This window comes from Ambystoma mexicanum, chromosome 1p (assembly GCF_040938575.1).
Source record: "Ambystoma mexicanum isolate Mex_15411 chromosome 1p, UKY_AmexF1_1, whole genome shotgun sequence".
Lineage (NCBI taxonomy): Eukaryota > Metazoa > Chordata > Amphibia > Caudata > Ambystomatidae > Ambystoma > Ambystoma mexicanum.
Window position 1 is genome coordinate 781,658,432 of NC_090921.1, and position 26,497 is coordinate 781,684,928.

General features: G+C 46.7%; 1 protein-coding gene across 8 annotated transcripts in view; it reads right to left on the reverse strand.

Moving 5' to 3' along the window:
- CRTC2 (CREB regulated transcription coactivator 2) overlaps positions 1-26,497 on the reverse strand; it is a 1,479,582-nt gene that overhangs the window by 1,151,135 nt on the left and 301,950 nt on the right. Inside the window, exon 6 of one of the 8 annotated variants that reach the window (XM_069651456.1) lies at positions 8,950-9,027. The exons of the other annotated variants lie outside the window; for them this stretch is intronic. Within the exon in view, the coding sequence (XP_069507557.1) occupies positions 8,950-8,997 (48 nt within the window). The 5' untranslated portion in view covers positions 8,998-9,027. The remainder of the gene's footprint in view (positions 1-8,949; positions 9,028-26,497) is intronic. 8 annotated transcript variants of the gene reach the window in all.

A 26,497-nucleotide genomic window follows, 5' to 3' on the forward strand; every position in this document is an offset into this window, starting at 1 on the left:
AGAATCTTAATCTAAGTGTATGCAAAAAATGTTTTATTTCACTAGCAAGTTGTAGGGCACTCTGCGTTTGCGTAGGGACAACTGAAAGGCCACGTTTGAGTATAGACATTTCTGCCTCATTCAGTGAACATGAAGATAAACTGAAAATTGGGAGTGCTATATTTACCACCTGTAGGCCCGGTTGCGTGTTTGAAAATCCCGAAATGCAGTCTCTTGTAATGGGCCATTCTCTGGAAGAACTCATGGTTTTGTGTGGAAAAGAACAATGAGAACAACAGTGCGCAAGCAGCAAAAAAACAGCATATAAAGAACAGCTATGGATATTTAACTTGAAAACAGCTGACAGAGGGCTTAATTTCTTGGAGGAATGGGAATTTAAAACTTGATTGAGCTACCACCATGCCTCCTATGGGACCATCATTCTGCCTTTGAATTAGATGGGAAATATATAGTTTTCCAGATTGGAATGTAAATAAAAATAACTTTTGCTGTAATACATTATGATTTTGGGCTTCTCTTTTTGCTGCACCCTGTACATCAATTGTTATGCAGTCACAAGCATTTTGAAAAAACCCATCCTGTGTTCTTGCTTACATCGTCATGTGCTTTAATTGCATATTAATCAGGTGTGACGCTTTTGACATCCAATGGTTTGCTGATATTCTGGGCTTCCTGCAGCGTTTTATTAGCCAATGGGTTGCCTTTAATTGTTTACCACGCTGACCAAATTTAATCAGGGCTTTCACTTAGAAAATAGGAGAATTGTATGCCCATATTTTGCCTGACAATGTAAAAACAAAGGAAAAAACAAAGAAAAATATATGGGACTTTTTCCCTTTAGCACTTGTGTGTGTGAAACAATTATATGCTACAATTGGTTGTAGCCTAGTCCCTTAATCAGCCCGCTATAGTTGATGCTGGATGCATGATTTTAAGTAATAGAAGTCCCCTGCACAACTTAAAATCATTGTAGCCGGTGGCAGCACGATTCCATTACATCGTAGGTATGTGGTTTATCACACGATTGAAAAGCACGCCCATGATTACGTACGTTCAATGGACGCTTATTTAAGACAAGATTCCAACTTGGCGTCATCATTGAGACGGTTACTGCTGTCGGGTCGCTTTGCGTGAGCCAACTATGCAGGAGGTAACTGTGGCACTGTGGGTCTGATAATTTACAGTTCCCCTTCAATAAATCATTGTCCATGAGGGTTTTGTGACTGTTTGGAAATCGGAGCCCACATTAAGATTAATGCAGCCATTTCGGTAGCAGCTTTTCAATTGTGGCATTTGGCCGTATACACCCTAATTGTTCTGGCGCAATAACAGCAGAAATTCTCCATGGACATTGTTCTTTTAATAAACCATCCCTCATGTGGGTGAGCGACTTTCTCTCTGTAAGTGATATTTACATTAGGACTAACAAGTTGGCTAGGAGGCTTCCTTTTAAATGTGTTACAGCCACAAATGTCATCCATTGGTTGTTTGATGCATTTGCATGACGGTTAATGATCCCTTTGGCCATTTATTCCTCCGTTTAGTGTGATGCAACAACAGCAGAAATTCCACATTACCAAATGCTTCTAAATGTACCATCAATGAGAATGCTTTATTGGGGGCGCCGATATTTAGGGAAGGATAGCTTTGTATTAGTCGTATTGTGCCCATTTAGTAGGGTTGGCCGACTAAAATGGGACAAGTGTAAATGGGCAGGTGGTTTTCTGACTTGCCCCTGTTCTCATTCTTTACAGATGCTTTTTTAAGCGTGGCGTACCCTCTAGAGCAATCAACATAGAATGCAAGTTTCTCCTTGGTTGAGAACCACCATTGGTGGCAGCAACTATTGCCCCCACAATTGTGTCGCCCACCGGTGCTGTTCCAATTACAAAAACTTGCTGTTACTTAGAAGTCATCATCGATTCTTAGATAGACCGCTGAACATGCAAGGTGAGAAGGAATGGTCTGCATAATACATCTCTGGACCATCGGTCATGGCAGTTCACATATTTAAATATTTCTTCCTCTTTTGATCTACGTTTAGATTAATTACTGCAGAAACGACTTTACAGTGACAGGTTCTTGGCCAAATGGAGCCAGTGCCTTAGTAGTTAGGTACATTTTGGGCTCTGTTGTCTTTTTTCCACATATGGTTAGTAGTGTTTTTTAACAACACAAATGGTGTAGTGTTGAGTTGACCAACCAGTTGACAGCAGGCCACCACATCAAGGCATGGGCTTCTTGGGTCTCACTAACCTGTAGGCACCCAGGTATGCAGGGCACTTCATTAATTTTAATGGGTGTATTTTGGCATGTGACGTGGTCAGAATAAACCAATAAGTCAAAACCGGTTGGAAACGGAAATTTGTGATGCGATCATATAAATTATAATCATCATTAAGATCCACTCCATGGCGACATACATAACATCTGTTCAATATTATGTATTCATTCATGTTCTCATTGAATATTATCCATTATGTATGTGAAAACATTAGTGTAGTTTGTAGGAGTCGTACTGTGGAATGAATGGATTGTGCGGTGTAGAAATGATTAATATTATCTACTCTGTTTAAATGTGATTTTACCTGCAACCTAATTGTTGCTCTTAGTGATAATTTATTCATGATTAGTTGACATGTATTATAATTATTGTATCAGTTCAAATAAACACTTGATACGTATTTACTAAAATTAGTCCTCTGGATATATTTTTTCAGTGCACATTAAAATTAGGAAGACCCATATGAGCTGGCTTACTGGCTATAGTCGGGACAGTGGCATGATTAAACCCTGGTCATGTAGAAGATGGTTAGAACAGTATCTGGAGAGATATAGCTATGAGTTGAAACTAGTTAATCTTGTGACAAATGCAAACAGTTGCCGATTTATTGCCTATATGATACAGCGTGTCTCTTTCCCGAAATATGTGATGCTTACCCCAGTAGCCTGATAATTAGGCAACATCTATTGATAAAATATAACAGTTGCCTGGTGCTCGATTCCCTGGGCGCACGTCTCCAAATAAACAGAGCGGCTCGGGTATGCCGCTTGTGCCGCAATAACACAAACGAGTCTCTGCAGCACATTACGATAGATTGTGAAAATCTAAATATATTGAGAAAGAAATGGGTAAAAGATACAATCAGATTGATTGCGATGACAAATCTACTATTTGGCATAATTTTATAGCAGGTAATGACACCAAGACGTGCATTACTTACGGTAATATCATTTCTGATGATTGCATCTGCTTAGATTCACATGCTGTGCATATAGTCCGACATCTAGTCGTAATCGCGGAGTATTGCATCGTGTCTTTCGAGGATCGAAAGTGGACGTCGACAGGGGCGTGCTTGTAACACTATGCCCAACGTGACGTGTAGTCTACCCAAAATCCCTCACGCGTCGAGGTCCCTCTGGTTGTGTTTTTTCTGCCGTGAGGGAGCCTATAACTATCGTGAGGGAGTACAGAGAGAGAAAGGAGTAGGATGTCTAAGTTCCCACTACTCCAAGAGGGGAGGAAGGGTGGGCGCATGTAAATCTAAGCAGATACAATCATCAGAAATGCTATTACTTTAAGTAATGCCTGTCTTCTGATGCTTGTGAATCTGCTTAGAATCACATGCTGTGCATAGACTAGCAAGCAGTACCCAGAGATGGTGGTGGGATGTGTGAAGGAACAGTAGTAAAGCGATGTCTTAGTACCACTTGTCCAACCTGAGCATCAGACCTAGAGTGAGTATCTAGGCAGTAGTGTTTTGTAAAGGTGGGTACAGAACTCCAGGTTGTTGCCTTACGAATGGACTCGAGAGGAACATTTGCAATTAATGCTATGGAAGCCCCAGTGCCCAGAGTAGGGTGTGCTCTAGGCTTAAAGGGCAGATCGCTCTTTGCAAGAGTGTAGCATAGTGTGATGCAGTTTACAATCCACTTTGAAATGGCTGATTTAGAGACAGGGTCCCGTTCTCTACCAGCTGCCACTGAAATGAAAAACGGGTTTGTTTCCCTTAGTGGTTTAGTCTTTTCCAGATAATATACAACCTTTCTCCTCACATCAAGTGTGTGGAGGCTTCCTTCTGAACGTTAGTGGGGTTCTGGAAGAAGGTGGGTAATTCTATTGACTGGTTCACATGGAATTTTGAAATTAATTTAGGTGCAAACCATGGGCGAGTGCGCAGAACCACCTTATCTTTGTGAATTGTGACAAATGGGTCTAGAACTGAAACGGCCTGCAGTTCACTAACTCTTCTTATTGAGGTGACTGCCACCAGGAAGGCGGTCTTGTAAGTGAGTGCTTTAAAGGCTCACCTTATGCGTAGGTTCAAAGGGAGGTCCCATTAGTCTTGTAAGAACCACGTTCAGGTCCCATCCAGGAGCTGGTTTTGAAATAGGGAGATGAAGTCTTTTAAACCCTTCCATAAAAAAAGTCTTAATAACTGGTATTTTCCACCACGGAACCTTTTTCTGGGACGTAGTGTAAGCAGAAAGTGCAGCTAAGTGTACCTTCAGGGAAAGAAAAACCAGACCCGGGTCTAGTAGGTGAGTCCGGCATAGGACAATATGTGTCGGTGAGCAATCTATGGGATTGATGCTCTTGAAATGGCACCAGATGACGAAGTGCTTCCATTTATTGGAGTAGCAATGTCTGGTGTTAGGCTTTCTTGCTTCTCTATGACCTCAGGAGTCAGGCCGCTAAGTTAAGAGTTTGCGAGCGTGGATGGAGTGTTTTCCCCCCGTGTCCTGTGATAGCATGTTGTACGCGCATGGTAGTTTCCTCGCAGGGCAGACTGACATTGCCATCAGATGAGAACCAGGGTTGGCGGCCCCACATAGGGGCCACCAGGATCTTCGTGACTGGTCCCTGGTGCATCCTGTGCAATATCTTGTTGAGTAGGGGAAAAGCGTAAACAAATTTCCCATACCATGTTATTCAGAGACTGTTCCCCTTGGAGCAGTTCTGCAGGTACCTGGAGGCGTAATCTGGGCATTGTGGGTTCTCCAGAGTTGCGAACAGGTCAATCTCTGGGAACCCTTAGTCTGCGAAGACGTTGAGAACAATGTCTTCGTGCAATCACCACTCGTACTCTACTGGTAGTGGGAAGTCTCTGCTGAGCACGTCTGCCAGAAGATTGAGTTCCCCTGGAATGTGTTGAGACAGGAGGAACATCTTGTGTTTGAGAGCCCATTTCCATATGTTCTGAGACAGTTTGGATATATCTGGAGAGTGAGTGCTCCTCCCTTGCTTGTTCAGGTATTACATGGTCGTGGTGCTGTCCGCGAGGACTAGGACGGTCTTTCCCTGTAGGTGCATCTGAAAGGCCTTCAGGGCTTTGAATACTGCTAGTAATTCCAACAGGTTTATGTGGTTGGATGCTACCGCGGGGGACCAAATGCTGTGCGCTGTCTGATTACGGAGGCGAGTTCCACACCCTATCAGAGCTTCATCCGTGGGGTGGTGAAGGTCTTCCCCTGCAAGAGGTTTTCCATTGACCACCACTGTAGAGAGAGAGAACGAGGGCTGCCAGGACAACCACTTGATCGTCCCATAGTCAGCTTGCCTCACACCATTGGCTTGAGAGCCACTCTTGCATGGGGCGCATGTGCAAACGTGCCTGTGGGACTAGATAAATGCAGGGGGCCATCATCCCTAACAGTCGCATGGGTTTGCGTACGGTCACCTCGTGATTGGCTGCATAGTGATTGGAACAGCTTGTTTTGAACCCTCTCGTTGGGAGGGGAAAACGAGCCAGTCTTCGGTCCGAATTAGAGCCCCCAGAAATGGTTTGACTTGGCTGGGGTCCAGCCTGGACTTCTTGTTGATTGAGAATCCCAGACTGAAGAGGAGATCTACCGTCTTCTGGGTGTTTGATAGGCATGTTCCGTACAAATCCCCTGTTATTAGCCAGTCGTCGAGGTAAGGATATACTGGAATTGACTGCCTGTGCAGATGAGCCGCTACTACCACCAGTACCTTTGTAAATACTCTTGGGGCTGAGGCAATGCCGAAGGGAAGGACCTTGAATTGATAGTGTTTGTCCTTTATCATGAACCTTAGGTACCTTTCTGCGCGCTGGCAACATTGAAATATGAAAGTATGCATCTTTCATGTCCAATGTTGCCATGTAATCCCCATGTGTTAGCAGAGGGATTACTTCCTGCAATGTTGTCATTCTGAACTTTTGAGGCTTGACAAATTTGTTCACTGGGTGCAAATCTAACGCAGGGTGAGATCCAGTTTGGGTACAAGGAAGTACACTGAATAAATACCCTTGTTTACATATAGAATGGGGAGACTTCTATAGCGCCCTTTTCTTGAAGGATCTCCACCTCTTGTAGCAGAATCTTCAGGTGTTCTGGCGATAGGCGTTTGGATGTTAGCGGTCGGTATCGAGGTAGCCGGCTGAACTCGATACAGTAACTGTGGGCGACTGTCTTGAGCACCCACTAGTCTGGTGATCCGTTCCCACGCATGAGGAAAGATTTTATAAGTCACCCGACCGGGGAGGCATGGGAGGGCACCTGGACTGGCGAGTCATTTTTGAGCGGAGGCCGGGAGTCTCTTGGGGTGGAGTTTCTACCCTTTCCTTTGTTGAGATTGACCCGTGGCAGTTGCGCCATGTCCCGAGGACCATGGTGCATTCCCTGTTGCTTACTGGTTTTTGGGGGAACATGGGAAGGATTGCCCCCGAAAGGAACGAGAGAGCTACCCCCTCGCTGTTGATAGGGTCTTGACGTAATTTGGCTCAGGGACTTTAAGGTCTCATGCTCCTTCTTCGCTGTTTCCAAGGAATCGTCTACTGCCTTTCCAAACAAGTTAGTCTCCTCTACTGGCTTGTTAATAAGGGATGCCTGTGTCTCAGGCTTGAAGCCCAAATTCTTGAGCCATGCATGCCTTTTAAGAAGGGTACCCTGGGCCAGGGTCCGTCCCGCTGTTTCTGCAGCGTCCAAGGAAACTTTCGACGAGCTTGTTGACGTCTTTTGCTTCCTCGACAAGTTCGTAGAGGGAGCTAGTGGAGTTTTGTGTTTTACTTCTTGTCGTATGGGTGTGCCCCTGTCACTGGGATGTTTCCCCATAGCAGCGCCGGCGGTCTGCCTGATGGGGCTGGGGATGGGCACTTGGGTACCTACTGGTTCCGCTGGGGGGGGGGGGGGGTCAATGGCCTCCACATCAGAGCCATGGCTATTGCTTGTATCCTCGTCACACTTGCAGGACTGCTAGTCATGATCACGAGGCAGACACTCCTCTGTGAGTGTCCTTCCACGGGCATTTGCCGTTGCAGGATGGGCAAAACTTAAAGAGAATCCTCTCCATAGCTGAGGTGAGAAGCAACAGCGAGATCAGAAGGGAAAATAGGGGGGGGGGGGGGAATGCATTCTACAAAGAATCAGAACTCGGGCCCCACTCTCCCTACTGTATAGGCCTGGTCAGAGGGCCAAGGCCACGTGGCCGACAGTCAACCGAAGCACCAGCCGCCGAAATCTGTAGGATACTGATGAAGGTAGGGTCGAAGACTAAACAACCAACAGTCGTGGACAAAGAGTAATACATTTTGCAATGTACAAGCTCTGCATAGGACGACCAGCTAGCTCGGCGGAAAAAACTATCTGAGGGACTTCGACATCCGAGGGATTTTGTGTGAACTAAACGTCACGCTAGGCATAATGTTACAAGCACGCCCATGTCGATATCCTCTGTCGATCCTCGAAAGACAAGAGGCAATACTCTGCGATTACCGCTAGATGTCACACTATATACACAGCATGTGATTCTAAGCAGATTCACAAGTATCCAAATTTTTATATGCAATGCATTGAGATTTTAAATTAATTGTCAATAGGTGTCTTTTAATCATTAGATAAAATGGATGAACATTGAGTACTGTTTTAATTGTGGGGAGTGGTGTCACACTCTCATAGTTGCTTTCTGTTTGTAATTTGTGTTAAGTGGTAGAAATACTATTAAGCCATGTAACATTCTGGTTTAAGATGATGTGTTGAAATGTTAATATGTATATATACAAAGCCGTTTAGACTACAAGTATATTAATTAAATAAATAACTCTAGGTAACTTCGAGTAACCAACCCCAACTTCCTTTTAGCTAAAGCATGTGGCTGCAGACTTGAGTGGGTACATTCCCACAGAACAGGTTATCATGCTGTGTTCCTTCTTGCAGTGGAGCGCCCTGACCTCTTCGAGAGTATACCATTTGGAGGCCTTGGTTAAATGATTTCCTCAAAGAATCAAAAACAGAGTCTTATCAATTAATTATTATAGTAGTAATTTTCAAGAACTTAACATCCCATGGACTAGACCCAGATGACTGATAAGTGAATGGAGAGGAGTTCATGGTTATTGAAAATGACAGATCCATGAGATGCCTTAAGATACAATGCATTAATGGTGGCAGCTTTAGCTTTGATAGGGGCAGACCTATTGTACCATATAAAAGTAAATCCCAGGAAGGATTGAGGAGAAGATTGATAAAGTATATCATGCCATGCTATTTAAAAAAATAATTCATTTCAATTATACACCAACAGGGGGATCACCTGGTATGACGTTACTGTTGATCTGTATACCTAACTGAAGCAACATTAATGATTTTTGATAAGTAAAGAAGTATGGGAATGTAATACCGCCATGGTATTTAGGTAGTTAGGGGCAATTTTAGGAATTTTATTATTCCCCCAAAAAATGTTTTTTTAAATAAACGTTCTTCAGAAAGGATGTGGAAATTATGGATAAAGAATATAGTACAACAGGTGCAATCCTCATCAAATCTTTGAAACTGCATAGTAACTTTAGGTACACTACCCGAGACACCTCTGCAATGAGCTACCATATAAAAACCTTTTTATTGTAAACGGAAACTTAGGGAAACACATACCAAGCATTTTTATTGATTCAGCATTACATGATTAGAGACAGAATAGTTTCAAATCACCTTTGAACTATGCAGATTACCAACAGGAGTCTGATCCAAGATCATCATAGCTGCCCTTGTGAGGTGCTCCGTCTAGGTCTGAAAATTATAGGTTAAATAGATAAGGGCCAAAACGTAACCCTGTTTCAAGAAAATTGTATTGGAAATGCATTTAGAATAATGTCTCTCAGTGTCCAACTTCACGTACATTACTGTGTCAGTCTGGAGTAAAACAGATGCAGGTGTTGCTTCAATTCTTCAACTTTGACCATACGAGGTGCGATTAACCATGTCAAATGCTGCAGAGTAACGCAGGAATGTCACAAAAGGGGCTAGCTTTACAGTGCAGCACCCAATGGCTTAATGCATTCAAGATGAAAACCCTCATTTTGTGTCCCAATACATTTCCAAAAACATTTAATACAAAGGAAAAACATTATTTTAATCAAACTCATAAGTCCTTTTAAGTGAAGAAAAGCAAACATTTTTGTTATGTCCAGAAGAGCAATCAGGGAATAATAACCAGGGTTGACATGAGCAGCCAATGGGCATCACAAAACAAGATGTTCAAGTGGAAGTAAAAATCAACTTCTTAAGGACATTTCTGTATAGTACATGCAAAATCTCCACCCAATTCTCAGAGTATCTAAAAACTATATTTGCCAATCCCTCTGGACTAGGAGCTCTAGAACTAGTAGAACTGTGATAATGCCATCCTTAGAAAACGAACTCTGCCAAGTGCCTAGAGTTCTAGTATGGAAGGTTTTGGCTACCTTATCCTCAAGTTAGAAAACTTGGAAAAAGTGTTATTTACGATTCTCCGAAGTGGATAAGTTAATGTCTGCGACTGCAACTTATCAGACCTCTTCAATGAATTCCAAAACTTCCTGAAATCATTAATTGCTAAAACACTCTGCATTTTTCTAATTTTTTTAAAATCTTTTTTTAATTTGTAGGCTTATAACACATTGTATAATGTTTTAATTTCGAAGAACAAATTACTTACCCCTGGTAATGTTCCTCTCACGTATTCCTCATCTTCGATACATATTCCATCCGGTGTCCGATGCTTCGGAAAAAAAATGTCACAGCAGAGGCTGCTGTGCGTCGTCGTTCTCGTGTCCCTCAGCGCCCTTCGTCCGCTCTCGAGTATGAAGTAGACGTTATATAGCACACACTGCGCCTGTTCCCCCAGTTCTAATTTTTCCCTCTTGTATGCTCCAAGGCCACAAGACAACAAGACGTTGGAAGACAGGAAAGTGTAAACACTGAAATTCTCCTGAAGGTAGTGGGGCGGTTGGGAGGGTGTTGAGGAATAAATGGGAGGACCATCCATTCGAAAGAACATTATCAAGGGTAAGTAATTTGTTCTTCGAATGGATTGTGTCCTCCCACATTTTCCTCATCTTTGATAAACTCCCATAGCCACATGTTGCAGGAGGAGGGAACAAAGAATTTACTTTTCATAAAGGCTGTGCAAAACAGCTTTCCCAAACTTTGCCTCCTAACCAGATGCAGAATCCAGGCAATAATGCCTGTATGAAGGTATGAAGAGAAGACCAAGTTGCAGTATTACAGATGTCATGCACTGGTACCCCTCTGTTGCAAATCTGAAGTAGCAGCCACACCTCTAGTAGAATGAGCTTGTAAGCCGATAGGGACATCTTTGCCTACCAAGCTGTAGCATTCAGAAATGCATAAAATAATCCAATAGGATAAAGTTTGCTTGGTTATAGCTTGTGACAGCGTATTCCACAAAAAGCTGATCATCCGGCACAAGTTTTGCAAGCCTATTGATGTAGAAATTCAACGCCCTTCCTGGATCTAGGTCAATAAAGTGGTAAACAGGATTACCATATAAGGCTTGCAACTTACTGACTCTACAAGCCAAGGTAATAGCAGTTAAAAAGACAGTTTTAAGGGTCAAAATCCTTACAGGACATGAATGGAGAGGGTCAAATTGAGCTCCCACAAGAAACTTTAGCACCAGATTTAGATCCCAGACCAGAACAACGAATGGGACAGGGGGGGCAAGGGGAAACGTTAGTTAACCCCTTTAGAAACGGGATCATGACAGGGACCTTCAAATATGATCCCTGCTCTGGCAAACGCTTAAAAACAAACAACACTGCCAAATATCCTTTTGCGGTCTCAACCTGCAACCCCTGAAAGGTTAAATGTTGCAAGAATGAAATCAACACCGATGTGTCACAAGAGAAAGGGTCAAAATTCTTAGCTCTGCACCGGCTGCAAAACGTGTTCCAACAGCAGTGCTACAGAGTCCTAGGAGGTCCCAATCCTTGTATCTTAATCGCTCAGAAACCAGGCGTGAAGGTTCAGGGTACTTATTTCTCGGTGAAGACTGCGACCTCCCTCTTGCAAGGGCAGATCCTCTTTGGGCAATCTGGGGCAATGAGGGTCATGGGATTCCTGAACTTCTACCTCCTGATGACATGAGGAATGCCAGGGATTGGAGGAAATGGGTACAGATGCGGAAATTCCCAGTCCACTACAATTGCGTCTCTCAAAGCTCCTCTCTAGGGAGATTCCCTGGAGCAGAACAGGTCACACTTCCCATTGACACTGGACGCAAACACATCCACTTTAGGGGTTCCTCAAAGGGTGAAGATCTCTTGAAGGACTTCATGAGCTAGCTCGCACACATGCTGCTCAGAGCGGCCACAACGTGTTCTCCTCTCCGGCTAGGTGAACAGCCAAAAGAGATTTCTTCTTGCATGTGCCCAAAACCAGAGTTGCATTGGCTCTCTGAACAGTGGTAGTGACCCAATACTTCCTCTTTTGTTGAGGTAATGCATGGCCATCGTGTTGTCTGTCATTACCAGGACGGTCTTCGCCCCGCAGAGGGAAGAAAGGCCATCAGCGGTAGTCTGACCTCAGCTCCAAAAGGCTGACATGTAGTTTGGACACTGATCAAGACCAGCGACAAGTGATTTCCAGATCGTTGGTATGAGCCCCCCAAACTGTTAGGGAGGAATCTTACTATGGTTATCTCCGGCCATGGTTGCCAAAAGGGTTCCCCCTTCAACACATTCTCCTTGCAGGCTCACCACAGGAGATCCTGCAAGACCTTGCTCGGGACCTGAAATAGATCAGTCATGTTGCCATTGGAATCTGAGGGCCCATCCTCAGAGGCTTCTGGCACGGAAAAATGCAGGATGCCATGAGGCCGAGCAACCTTAGAAAGTCAAAGGCCAGTAGACGTTGGGCATTTTGAAATTTCATGACCATCTGCTGAATATGTTGAGCCCTCACCTCAGGCGGCAAGGCTTTCCCAGAGGAAGCATCCAGGACAGCTCCAATGTATTGAAGCGGAGAAGCCCAGTCTGTGGAGAGAGTGGCAGGTGATGCTGAGATGTTTCAGTACCTGTTCGGGAGAACGGGTCCTAATCAGCCAATCGTCCAGGTAGGGTTAGATGTGAATCCCTCCCCTCCTCAGATGTGCTGCCACTACGGCCATCAACTTAGTGAAAACCCTCAGGGCAAAGGTGAGCCTGAATGGCAGACCCTTAAATTGAAAATGAGAGCCGCCAATGGTGTACCTCAGATACTTCCTGTGCTTGTCACGAATAGGGACATGAAAGTAAGCATCCTGAAGGTCCAACCACCCAATCCTGGAGCTCGAAGGCCTGGAGGATCTGAGAAAGAGTGACCATCTTGAACTTGTCCTTCCTGAGGAACTTGTTCAAGTCCAAGATCAGTCACAGTCCTTCCTCCTTCTTGGGAATTAGGAAGTAAGGGAATGTGAGAAACCTGAAGGTGTCTCACCTGCTAGTCCCTGGGGATCTGTCATCCAGGTGGCCAGGACATGGCCTTCGCTTTTGGATCCATTTCCTGGGGTGCACCGGTGCAGGAGTATCACCTGGGTGAGGGATCTTTGGGGAGTGGAAGTGGACACCAGATGGCGAGACGCGGTATCCCCTTCCCTCACAGACAGATTGTTATGAGAGAAAACGGACTAACACCCGAGCCGTATACCTGACATGTCCCAATACAATGGTCTGGCAATTACTGACCATCACACACACCTGACTTCCAGAACACTTCCCAACACAGATAAAAGGCAGAGCATGAAAGCACACACTGAGAAAGGAAAAACACACGAGGGAGCTGCCGTTCGGCAGTTTAAAACGAGGAGAAAGACGACACAACAGAAGGGGATCTCAAGGAGGGAAGTGCCCTTGACCTTTTCGACGAGGGACCATTACTTTCCCGAACCCTCGATAATAGAAAGTGTAAGACCAGGAAACCAGGCAGAAGAATCCTGCATTGTGTGTCAGAGGTATCCGGGGTCCTCCTGCGTCGATAACCAAGGCGGGGAGAATCGCCTGCCATTGTGGTACTGTCCTTGGCTCCTACAACAAAGCAGTGCCAGTGAAATCAACACAGCCTGTGAGTTGGGGAGACTGATACCAGACCTGTATGCGTTCAAGCCAAGGTTGCAAGTAGCAACATTGTATAGTGAATGCTGAACCGAACAATGTGTTAAAACGCATGTGATAACCAAGGCAAGTAAAATTGTGATTGAACTTTGTAACCAAAATACAATACCATTGACAGAGTGGTCCGGCACCGCGTGCATGGTCATTCGAAGATCTCTGTAAGGTATCCAAATGAGAGTTGAGAAAGATGAAAGCGTGGCAAAGAACTGTTCATCGAAGTGGTCCTGCGACGGGTCAAGCAAAATTCTGTGCACAATCGAAAGTCTTCAATGCTGATACTGCCAAACAAGTTAATGAAAAGGAAAAGAAAGTTGGTCCGAGCCCGAGCGAGGGAGATCAATTGAAAGCTTTTGGGATAAAGCAAATTTGTGTTAAAGTAAATTGCACTGGTCCCAACCCAACAGAGGGGAACTGATAGAACATTGTATTAAAAGGGATCGGAGCCCAGCTGAGGGGCATACGGGGTGAACCGTGAAACACCCGAGAAACTGGACACAGGAAAATCCTCTTGTTTGTATTAAAGGGAATCTGAGCTCGGCTGATGGGGATCCGAGGTGAATAGTGAATCACCTGAAAAATTGAGTGTGTGTGAAATTCAGAGAGGAAAATAACATATTGTTTGTCGCATAAGGCCCTCTGCAAGAAGAGACTTTGAAAGGCCAAGAGACTTGGGTACAAAAGACCCCGATGGTAATGTTTGACCTGCACCCTCGTGCTAGAGATTGTGCTAAGCTAGAGTGTAACGCTGTACCCCGTGCTGAAAACGTGGGGAACGGAGGCCAACGGCCTTCACATCCTGACATAATTTCTTGAGCACTTCTTTCTTTTACATAACATTGTTTCCCACACCATTTGTATTTAGAGATGAGGATTGGCAATAGATGCATTAGTATAGGGCCTTTTATTTAAGCAAGACACCACTAGGACTGTGTTATTATTCGATGGTCGTAGCTTGCGCCCATCTTTAGATTTAAGATTAGATAGGCGTTTTTCAAACCCTTTTTGAAGTTCAATAAATACCCTTGAACTCTGGTCACTTCTGTCGGTCTTACTGTTGATACCATGCCTTCCTTGCAGGAAGTGCCACCCCTGGTCCTCTCCGCTACAGGCACTGGCTCTATACTGCCTTTTTCGAGCAGGATGCAAATTTCCTGCAAAAGGAGTGGATCTGGATCCTTGAAGGACTGACTCCCTGGTGTATAACTGGGAGGCAGTATCCTTGGGCTACAGTCTGCAGGGCCCAAGCATCGGAAGTAATGCCTCGCCATTCTTCCATATGCTGAGTCAGCCGGCACCCGCCACAGTCCTGTGGAACAAGGCCTCAGAGAGGTTTTTGTGTAGCGTTGGCAGCTGCTGATGGCAAGGAGGTTGCAGCTGCTTAGGCAGACTTACCACTTTATCCTTGCCCACCACAAGGAAACCTCAGACCCCTTTGTGGGCTCCGACCTCCTGTCCTTCCAATCGATGAAAAACAGCAAAAGGACCATCCCTTCCAACCATGAGAAGCTATGTGTGTTGCGGCTGTCTAATAACTGCGCCCAGCGATTTCACTGCTGAAGACTGAAGCTTTTCCAAGCTTTCATCAGCCTTGGAGCCACCAAATGGGAACCGTTGAAAGGCATGTTCAGTAGCCTTGCTTAGACATCTGATTGAAAGCCAGACTTGCGCAACCAGGCAAATCTACATGAGGCAGTACTGGCTGTCGTTGCTTGGCTGACACCGTCGGCTGAATCTAATCCGTGCTGAAGCAAATGGCACATTGCATCCTTGCTATCCTTTACAATATTTAAAAATCCTTCCTTTTCCTCAACATCCAAGATGTGTTCAGCAGCCGTAGCCACCACTTCCCACAACGTGAATGTAAATTTGGCCAATGACACGTGGCACTGATGGATTTTAAAGCCATACTACTGTTAGAAAAAACGTTTTGCTAGAGTATCAAACTTTCATCCATATCAGGGGAGGGGGAATTGTAGGATAGGCGGCTGCTCTTGATGAAGAATTGTCAGCCTGTACCACTAGACTCTCTGGAGACGGATGTTTTATCAGAACTCTGAATCTACACTCGAAGGCCTGCATTTCCTGGTAAAATCCTTATTAACTGCAGGATTGGTATCAGGACTTACCCAATTTGCCATAACTCTGCTCTTCAGAGCAGTATGGAAAGGGATAATAGGGTCTTTAGGAGGGCTCTTGTTGAGAATATATTTAAGGCCATACTGTTCATAGACTGCAGCTGGCCTTCCCTAGCCCAGATACTCAGTCACCTTGCCCATGACTGCCCTATAGGAAGCATCTGCAGTGCAGAAGGCTCTGGGCTGGCAACTTCCAATGCTGGAGAAGTATCTAGCCCACTAGCATCCTGGATGCGTCAGAAATCAAGGTCTAGGGAACATTAGGAGTTCCAAATTGCATATATATATATGACAATGCATTACTTACCGTAAAAGCATTTCTGATGGTTGTATCTGCTTAGATTCACATGCTGTGCATAGGTCCGACATCCAGTGGTCACTGCGGAGTATTGCATTTTGTTTTTCGTAGTCGAAAAGGGGACGTCGACAAGGCGTGTCTCCCTATAGTGACGTGCGTTGTACCCACAATCCCTCGCACGTCGAGGTCCCTCTGTTTGTATTTTTCTGCCCTGAGGGAGCCTTATAGACGTGAGTGAGTACAGAAGAGAGAGATATAAAAGGAAGTCTATGTTCCTTCCATCCGAGCGGGGAGGAAGGGTGGGCGCATGTGAATCTAAGCAGATACAACCATCAGAAATGCTTTTACGGTAAGTAATGCATTGTCTTCTGATGTTTGTTAATCTGCTTAGAATCACATGCTGTGCATAGACTAGCGAGCAGTACCCGGAGTTGGCGGTGGGTTATGAGAAGGAACAGTAGAGAAAAGATGTCTTAATACTGCCTGTCCCACCTGGGAGTCAGATCTTGAGTGTGCATCTAGACAGTAGTGTTTTGTAAAGGTGTGCACAGAACTCCAGGTAGCCGCTTTGCAGATGGACTCAAGGGGAACATTTGCAATGAATGCTATGGATGCCCCAGTGCCTCGAGTGGAATGTGCTCTTGGCTTGAAGGGTAGTTCTCTCTTAGCAAGAGTGTAACAGAGAGTGATGCATTGTACAATCCATCTAGATATAGTGGACTTAGAGACTGCATCTCCTTCTCTTCCTGCTGCCACCGAGACAAAGAACTGATTAGTCTTTCTCAGTGATCTGGTTCTTTCCATGTAGAACATGACAGCTCTGCGTACATCTAGTGTATGCAGACCTTTTTTCTCCCAAGTTGGAAGGGTTTTGAAAGAAAGTTGGTAGTTCTATAGATTGGTTTACATGAAATTTAGAGATGAATTTTGGTGCAAACCTTGGGTGTGTGCGAAGAACCACCTTATCCTTGTGAACTGATACGAAGGGGTCTAATACAGAAAGAGCCTGTAGTTCACTTACTCTCCTAATGGAGGTGATAGCTATTAGGAAAGCAGTCTTAAGAGTGAGGTATTTAAGAGTTGCCTTGTGCATGGGTTCGAAAGGAGTGCCCATGAGTCTAGAAAGTACCACGTTTAAGTCCCATCCGGGAGCTGGGCTAGCTATCGGGGGGTGTATTCTCTTTACCCCTTCCATGAAGGCCTTTATAACTGGTATCTTCCACCACGACACTTTAAGTTGGGAAGTGGTGTATGCAGAAAGTGCCGCTAGGTGGACTTTAATGGAATTAAACACTAGACCTGAATCCAGTAAATGGGTCAAGTACAGAATAATGTTAGTGGCAGAGCAGTCAACCGGGTTGATGTTTTTACTTCTACACCCGATGACAAATCTTTTCCACTTGCTAGAATAGCAGTGGCGAGTATTAGGTTTTCTGGCTTCCCAGAGGATGTCCATACATCTCTGAGGGAGATGTAAATGTCCAAATTCTATGCTCTCAGGAGCCAGGCTGCTAAGTTCATGGTCTGAGGGCATGGATGCAGTGTCCTGCCCTTGTCTTGTGACAGCATATTGTACGGGCAAGGAAGTTTCATTGGGGGAGATAGGGACATCTCCATCAAGTGAGCGAACCATGGCTGCCGGGCCCACATTGGGGCCACTAGTATCATGGTCACCTGCTCTTGGTGCATCTTGTGCACCACCTTGTTGAGGAGGGGAGTCGGGGGGAAAGGCGTAAACAAATCTCCCTGACCATTGAATCAACAGACCGTTCCCCTTGGACTGGTTCTGGGGGTACCTGGAGGCGTAACTTTGGCATTGTGAGTTCTCCAGGGTTGCGAACAGGTCTATTTCCGGGAAACCCCATTGCGTGAAGACGTTTAAGACGATGTCTTCTTGCAATTGCCATTCGTACTCTTTGGGTAGGGGGAAGTCTCTGCTGAGTTTGTCTGCTAGCAGATTGAGTTCCCCTGGTACATGTTGTGATAGTAGGAACATGTTGCGTTTGAGAGCCCACTTCCATATATTCTGGGACAGCTTGGACAGTCCTGGAGAGTGAGTGCCCCCTTGCTTGTTGAGATAGTACATGGCTGTGGTGCTGTCTGTGAGGACCATCACTGTCTTTCCTTGTAGGTGTTCCTGATAGTTCCAGCAGGTTTATATGTTTGGATGCTAAGCTCGGAGTCCACACTCCGTGAGCAGTCTGATGGGATAGGTGAGCCCCCCATCCTGTAAGGGATGAGTCTGTGGTTAGAGTGGCTTCCACTGCGGGTGTGGCAAAAGTTTTCCCTAATAACAGGTTTTCCTTTGTCCACCACCGTAGCGAGAGAACTAAGGCCTGCGAGACCACCACTAGATCGTCCCATTGTCCGCTGGCCTGACACCACTGGCTGTAGAGCCACTCTTGCATTGGGCGCAGGCGTGTGTGAGGTACCAAATAAATACATGACGCCATCATCCCTAGCATACGCATTGCTTTGCGTACCGTAACCTCTCGACCTGCCACATAATGGGGGATCTGAAACAGCATGTTTTGGACCCTCTCGTTGGAGGGGAAGACGAGGCCGTCCTTTGTTCGAATTAGAGCCCCTAGGAATTGTTTGATTTGGCTGGGGTCTAAGCTGGACTTCTTTTCGTTGATGGAGAAGCCCAGTTGGGACAAAAGGTCTACGGTCCTTTGGGTATTGGAGAAGCATGTTTCGTAAGAATCCCCTGTTATGAGCCAGTCGTCGAGGTACGGGTAAACCGGGATGGATAATCTGCGCAGGTGGGCCGCTGCCACTGCCAGTACTTTCGTGAATACCCTTGGTGCAGATGCTATCCCGAAGGGTAGTACTCTGAACTGGTAGTGTTTGTTCTCTATCTTGAACCTGAGGTATTTTCTGTGCGCTGGCAACATTAAAATATGAAAGTATGCATCTTTCATGTCTAGTGTTGTCATGTAATCCCCCTGTGATAACAGTGGGATTACATCCTGCAAGGTTACCATACGAAACTTTTGGGGTTTGACAAAATTGTTCGCTGGACGCAGATCTAATACAGGGCGCATGGTTAAATCCTTTTTGGGTACAAGGAAGTACACTGAATAAATACCTTCTGTTACCTGCGATAGGGGGACAGCCTCTATAGCTTCTTTTTTCAGTAGCTCTTCTACTTCTTGAAGAAGAATAGTGAGGTGTTCCGGTGTCATGCGCCGGTTACGTGGGGGTCTGTATTTTGGGGAACCGTTGAATTCGATGCAGTATCCGTGGGCTATGGTGGATAATACCCAGCGGTCTGACGTTATTCCCTCCCATGCTGAAAGGAACTATGTTAGCCGGCCCCCGACCGGTGACGCATGGGAGGGGACCCGAACCTTTGGGTCATTTGTTGGTATTGGGCGTGGGGCCTTTTGGACTGGAGCCGCGCCCTCTTTCTTTGCGACGACGTTGGCCTCTTTGACTGAACTGGGTGCTTTGGTTAGAGGGCCAGTTGGTAGCAGAGTAAAATTGTTGTTGGCTTTGGCCACGAAAGGAGTGTCTATTGCCATAGCTGCGTCTGTTAGGTGGCCTAGAAATTTGGTCAAGAGTCTTGATGGTATCAAACTCCTTCTTCGCATGTTCTAGGGCCTCATCAACTGCTTTTCCAAACAGATGTGTTTGCTCTATGGACTTATTTATTAGGGAAGCCTGGGTTTCTGGCTTAAATCCCGAATTGGGCAGCCAGACATGGCGTTTGAGAAGTATTCCCTGAACCAGGGAACGTCCAGCTGTCTCTGCGGCATCCAAGGAGTTCTTTACGATGCCCTGGTTTACAAGAGTTCCCTCTGATATAGTAGCCAACAGGCGTGAACGCAGGGGTTCAGGTGCATCCTCTGCTTCGCTGCGCAGCTTGCTCCACTGTGCATCTGCGTAGCTAGCTAATAGGGAATTGTTATTCGCAATCCTAGTTGAGAAGGCGGCGGAGGTCGTGATTCTCTTCCCAAGTGCATAGAGCTTCTTGCCCTCTTTGTCAGGTGGTGCCTCACTAGTAGATAGTGGTACCCCCGCTCTCTTTCTTGCGTTAGTAACTACCAGAGAGTCCGGAATAGAATGTCCCCTGATGTACAGAGGGTCCGAAGGCGAAGGGCTGAAGAGCTTTTCTATCCGAGGGTTGACCCCTCTGACTAAGGCCGGATTGGAAAGGGAAGGAGTTATTCTTCTCTTTATAGAAGCCAGGAGTGGAATGGACTGACTGACTGAGGCTTTTTCTTTGATAACTTTTTCTACAAAGTCTATGTCCGGAAGAGTCTCCCCTGTGTCTATTTCAAAATGCGCTGCTGCCTTGCGCAATAGTGCATTAAGTGAAGGCTGGTCATCTATGGGGGAGGTGTTCCCAATAGGCGAGTCCTTGGGAGGAGAAGGGTGAAAGACATCAGGGTCTGAGTGCACTGATGGGGACTGCCAAGGCTGCACTGATGGGGAGTGCCAGGGCTGTGAGGTAGCTGTATCTTCCTCAAAAGCTCCTGCGCTAGTGTAAGGGTCTTCCTCAAACCTCTCCTCCTCATGTTCTTCCTCTCCACCTAAACACTCCTCATCTTCCTGGAGGTATTGCTCCTCTTCAGTGAGGTCATATGCATCTGTAGAAGGGGGAAACAGCCTATGAATCTTGACCCTAGGGTCATCCTGGGTCCATTCCCTTGGTCTTTTGGGTGTGGGTGGGTTTTGGCTACCCAAAAACCTCTCCATCTTTTCCATACAAGAATGGAGTCTTTCCATGGTCTCATGGGGAACCCCTGAATAGTCTAGAGGGGGGAAATCAGTGTTATCACCTTCAAAACGCTTCGAACGCTCCCACAACGTCGACGAAAGGTTTCCGTCGCCCTCAGAAAAGCCCTCCGGTAGTTCAGAAGTGCCTTTAGATGAATGGGGCAGTTCCTGGCTACTTTTGTGCTTTTTCGGCGTTTCTATTTCCTTGGGTGCGGTATTCGACGTCTGTTTCGTCGTCCGCTTACGTTTATCCTCGGAAACAATTCTCGCCAGACTCTCGACGACAAGTTCGTCAGTCGAGGGTTCTGGAGTCGGCGTTGCCTGCGCTGTGCGTTGTTTTTCGACGGCCGCTCTATGGAGCGTTATGTCGGATGTTTTTGAGGTAGCGCCCGTGTTAGATGAAAGCCCAATCGCTGGTCGCGGCTGCGTTTGCGGGTGGGGCTTGAGACCCTTGCGGTCTGAGGTCGACGCCGGAGTGCCCTGCGTCCCCTTCGTCACTGGTGGATCCTTCGTCCTAGACGAAGAAGAGCCGTGGGTTGTGTGCTTAGGCCTATGGGGTCTGTGTGCGTCCTTGTCGCCGGGGTGTTCATCCCCATAAGCAGGGCGTGAGCCGAGCCCGTCGGGGCCGGGGACGGACATCGAGGAGCGCGAGCGCTCCTTCTGGGGGTTAATGACTTCCGTAACGGACGTCGAGTTATCACCCTCCTCGTCACTTTCTGTAACAGCGGCAGCGGGTGAGGAAACTGACTTCGACATAGCGTAGTCCGCCCACCTTTTAACTTTCCGTTCTTTAAGTGTTCTTGGTTTCAAGAGCTTACAGGCCGCACAGCTGTCCTCTTTATGATCGAGGGGCAAGCAACGATTACAGAGCTTGTGTTTGTCCTTCCAAGTGTATTTGCCCCTACAGCGTGGGCAAAACTTAAAAGGTGTCCTCTCCATAGCTGAGGCAATAAAAACTGGTGATAACAACCCCAAGGGAAAGATAGGGGAGAAAGAAAGACATTCTCGACGAGAAGAAAAAAGTTCGAACCCCCACTCTCCCTACTGTATGTTGGCCGGCGAGGCCTGGCCACGTGTTCGGCAGCGCCGAGGGATCTCCTCAGTCTCTTCCCCTCCGTCGAAAACTTGCACGGCGGAGAAACAGCTTCACAGCTAACGTCGAGGGGAGGGATCTTTACAATAAGTATATATTAAGGACCGAGGTCGGTAGTAATTGTTTTGCAATGTCTCTCTAGGAGCTCCGCGTAAGGCGACCATAAGCTGGGCGGAAAAAAACAATCTGAGGGACCTCGACGCGTGAGGGATTGTGGGTACAACGCACGTCACTATAGGGATGGTGTTACAGACACGCCTTGTCGACGTCCCCTTTTCGACTACGAAAAACAAAATGCAATACTCCGCAGTGACCACTGGATGTCGGACCTATGCACAGCATGTGATTCTAAGCAGATTAACAAACATCAGAAATATATATATCTCACTAGACAAATACATGGCCAAACCCCTTCTAGGGAACTGGAATGGGTGCCCTTCCTAGCAAGATATGATCCGGAGAGACCTCAGCTGGAGTGTGTGTGTGTGTATATATATAATACATTACTCACCGTAATCGTATTTCTGATGCTTGTATCTGCTTAGGCCGACATCTAGTGGAAGCTGCAGAGTATTACAGTTTGTTTTTCGAAACTCGGAAATGGGCGTCGACACAGGGCGTGCCAGTAATACTATTCCTAGTGTGACGTCCACTGTACCCAAGATCCCTCACGCGTCTAGGATCCTCAGATTGTATTTTTTCTGACATGAGGTAGCGTGAGGAGTAGCGCGAGTACAGATAATCCAAGCAGATAGATAGAAAGGTAAGACTACAAGCAACCATGCGCCTTCTCTCAGAGGGGAGGAAGGGTGGGTCGCATGTGAATCTAAGCAGATACAAGCATCAGAAATACGATTACGGTGAGTAATGTATCCCTTCTGAGGCTTGTGGAATCTGCTTAGAGCACATGCTGTGCATAGATTAGCGAGCAGTACCTGAAGAAGGAGGTGGGATGTGAGAAGGGTCATGAGCAAATAAGTGTCTTAGAACCGCTTGTCCCACTTGTGTATCTGCCTTGGAATGGGTGTCAATGCAGTAATGCTGAGTAAAAGTGTGAATAGAACTCCAAGTAGCTGCTTTGCAAATGGTACATCTTTGCTTTGCAAATGGTACATCAAGGGGTACATTTGCAATGAAAGCCAGAGTGACCCCAATGCCTCTAGTAGAGTGGGCTCTTGGCTTGAAAGGCAGAGTTCTTTCAGAGAGTGAGTTACACAGCTGGATACAGTTAATAATCCACTTCGAGATGGCACCTTTAGAGACGCGATCCCCCCTCTCTGCCTGTAGCTACGGAGACAAACAGTTGATCTGTTTTTCTTAGCGGTCTGGTTTTATTTACATAGTAGAGTACTGCCCTACTCACATCTAGGGTGTGTAGTTTCACCTCAGCCGAGCTTTGAGGGTCCTGGAAGAAAGCCGGAAGCTCGATGGACTGGTTTACATGGAATTTTGATATAAACTTAGGTGAGAAACTAGGGTGTGTGCGTAAAACCAGTTTGTCTTTATGGACAGTAAAGAAGGGATCCTGCACTGACAGAGCCTGAATTTCACTGACCCTTCTTATAGAAGTAATAGCTACTAAGAAGGCCGTTTATAAGTCAGGTGTTTGAGACTGCTTTTATGCATGGGCTCGAAAGGGGGTCCCATGAGCTTGGCTAGCACCACATTAAGGTCCCACCCCCTGGTGGTGGGTTTGAAATAGGAGGGTGAAGTCTCTTTACTCCTTCCATGAAGGCTTTAACTACTGGTACTTTCCACCACGAGACCTTGCTATGGGAAGTGGTGTATGCCGACAGGGCTGCCAGGTGTACTTTCAGTGAGTTAAAAACCAATCCTGCATCTAGCAGGGGGAGCATGTATGTAACAATAGTGGAAGGAGTGCAATCAACAGGGTTGACTTGTCTACTCTGGCACCAGATAACGAACCTCTTCCACTTGTCAAAGTAACAGTGCCTTGTGTTTGGTTTCCTAGATTCCTTTAGGATGTCCATACACCTCTGTGGCAAATTGAGATGTCCAAACTCTATGACCTCAGGAGCCATGCTGCCAGGTTCATTGAGTTGGGTTGCTGGTGCACTGTTTGACCTTGGTGCTGGGACAGTAGGTTGTACCAGGCTGGAAGTTTGATGGGCTCGCACACCGCCATCCTGCGTAGGTGTGGGAACCACGGTTGTCTTGCCCACATGGGAGCAACTAGGACGAGCGTCATCGACTCTCTGTTCATCTTGTTCACCACTTTCCTGGAGAGGAGTTGGTGGAAAAGTGTACGCAAACATCCCTGACCAGTTCATCCACAGGGCGTTCCCCTGGGAGTCTGGTTGGGGGAACCTGGATGCAAATCCTGGGCATTGTCTGTTTTCGCTTGTGGCAAATAAGTCTATAGTGGGGAAACCCCACTGAGAGAAGATATCTTCTACGACCTCTCTGTGTAGAACCCATTCGTGTTCTTCTGGGAGGGAGTCTCTGCTCAGAGCATCCGCTAGGGAATTGAGCTCCCCTGGAACGTGTTGTGATGACAGGAAGATGTTGTGTCCGAGTGCCCATATCCAGATTTTCTGGGCAAGCTTGGACAGATTTGGCGAACGAGTCCCTCCTTGCTTGTTCAGGTAGAACATGGCTGTTGTGCTGTCCATCCGGATTTGCACTGACAGGTTTAGTAGGTGGGGCTCGAACGCTTTGAAGCGCTCTGAATACTGCCAGAAGCTCTAGCAGGTTGATGTGGTTCTTGGCCACTGAGGGAGAACAGAGACCCTGAGCTGTGTGGTGGAGATGGTGAGCTCCCCACCCCGACAGACATGCATCGGTAGCGACTACTGCCTTTACTTCAGGATCGTAAAAGGGTTTCCCCTGTGCGAGATTCTCTCTTGTCCACCAGTGAAGGCTTTGTACTAGTGTTGGCGAAACGACCACTAGATCGTCCCACTGACCACTTGCCTGAGACCACTGTTTCGCCAACCATTTTATGAGCCAGTCGTCCAGATAAGGGTACACCGGGATTGCCTCCCTGCGTAGGTGTGCAGCCACCACCGCCAGTACCTTGGTGAATACCCTTGGTGCTGAAGCTATCCCGAAGGGCAGTACCTTGAATTGGTAGTGTCGACTGTCCACCTTGAAGCGCAAGTACCTTCTGTGCGCTGGGAACATGGAAATATGAAAATAAGCATCTTTCATATCCAAGGTTGCCATGTAATCCCCCTTTTTTAGGAGGGGGATTACCTCTTGTAGCGTAGTCATACGAAACTTTTGGGGCTTGACATACATGTTGGCAGGCCGTAAGTCCAATACTGGGCGCATTGTCAATCTTTCGTAGGCAAAAGGAAGTAAGTTGAATAAATACCCTTGTTTACCTGGTGTCCCGGGACGAGTTCTATCCCGTCCTTTTCTAGCGGAATGGCGATCTCCTCGAGGAGAATCTTCTGATGTTCTAAAGAGTGTACTCTTTGTCGTGGAGGATGGTTCCGGGGACGCTGCAGTAGTTCTATACAGTACCCTGTGGATACTGTTGACAGCACCCATCTGTCTGATGTGATCCCTTCCCAAGCCTGGGTGAAGTTGGAAATGCGTCCCCCTACTGGGGTTGCATGAGAAGGGACCCTGAACTGAGCGTCACTGCTTTGGTGGAGGCGTGCCGCCTCCCTTGCTGGGGCTGCCTCTGCCTTTACCACGACCTCTCCTATTACCCCTGCCGTAACCCTGGGTAGACTGTTGGCTGTTGTTCCACTGTGTACCCTGCCCCTGGGAATAGTTAGATCCTCTCTGGGAATTTTGCTGCGTGGGCGACGAAAATTACTATTCCCTCTCTGGTTAGGGGGTTTATTGGTTAACTGGCCAAGGGACACGAGTGTCTCGTATTCGTCCTTGGCATTCTTCAGTGCGTCTTCGACCGCCTTACCAAACAGATCGGCTTCCACCGGTTTGTCCAACAATGATGCCTGGGTTTCTGCCTTGAAACCAGACTGCCGTAACCATGCATGTCTCTTGATAACAGTGCCTTCTGCTATCAATCTGCATGCGTTGTCCGCGGCGTCAAAGGTTGCTTTCAAAATGCAACCAGACACGGCTCTACCCTCTGCGGAAATCCGAGCTAACTGGCCCTTTAAAGGTTCAGGAGCAGAGGCTATGAGTGCCGCGACTTCTTCCCACTGATGGCAGTTGTAGCTGGCCAACAGGGTGGTGGAGTTTGCAATCCTTGCTTGATAAGCGGACGTTGAGGCTACTTTCCTGCCGAAACCATATAGTTTTTTGCTCTCCTTGTCGGGAGGGGCTTCGGACGATGACAAGGGTGTTCCAGCCCTCTTACGAGTGTTAGCGACAACTAGGGAGTCTGGCTTCAAATGTCCTCTTATATAGAGAGGGTCAGACTGGGCTGCCCTGAAAAGTTTTTCAACCCTGGGATTGACTGCTCTGGTGAGGTTCGGGTTCACCAGGGACGGGTCTATTCTTCGCTGAATGGACTTAAGGATAGGGATGGTCTGGGCAACAGGCCTCCTTTCTCCCACTAACTCCTCTGCGAAGTCCCTCTCCTCCTGGACACCGTGGGTGTCAATATGGAAATGTTCTGCTGCACGTGCGAGAACCTCGTTTAGGAGGGGTTGGTTATCGACAGGGGAGTCGGTAACCGGGGCTTCGTTTTCTACCGGGGAATCTACTCTGTAGGTTTCAGGGTCCTCATCATTCCCATAGAAGCCCGTCCCGGTTTGCTCTTCTACCATGCCAAATTCTTGGTCCTCACCAAAGGAAGCCTCTCCTTGATACAGCGAGTATGGTTGTACCTCGAAGGGGTCTGTAGACCTCATCGGTGTTTCAAACCGGGGCTTTTACTCTGGGGGATAGGATCATTAGAGCCTGAGGGTGTCGC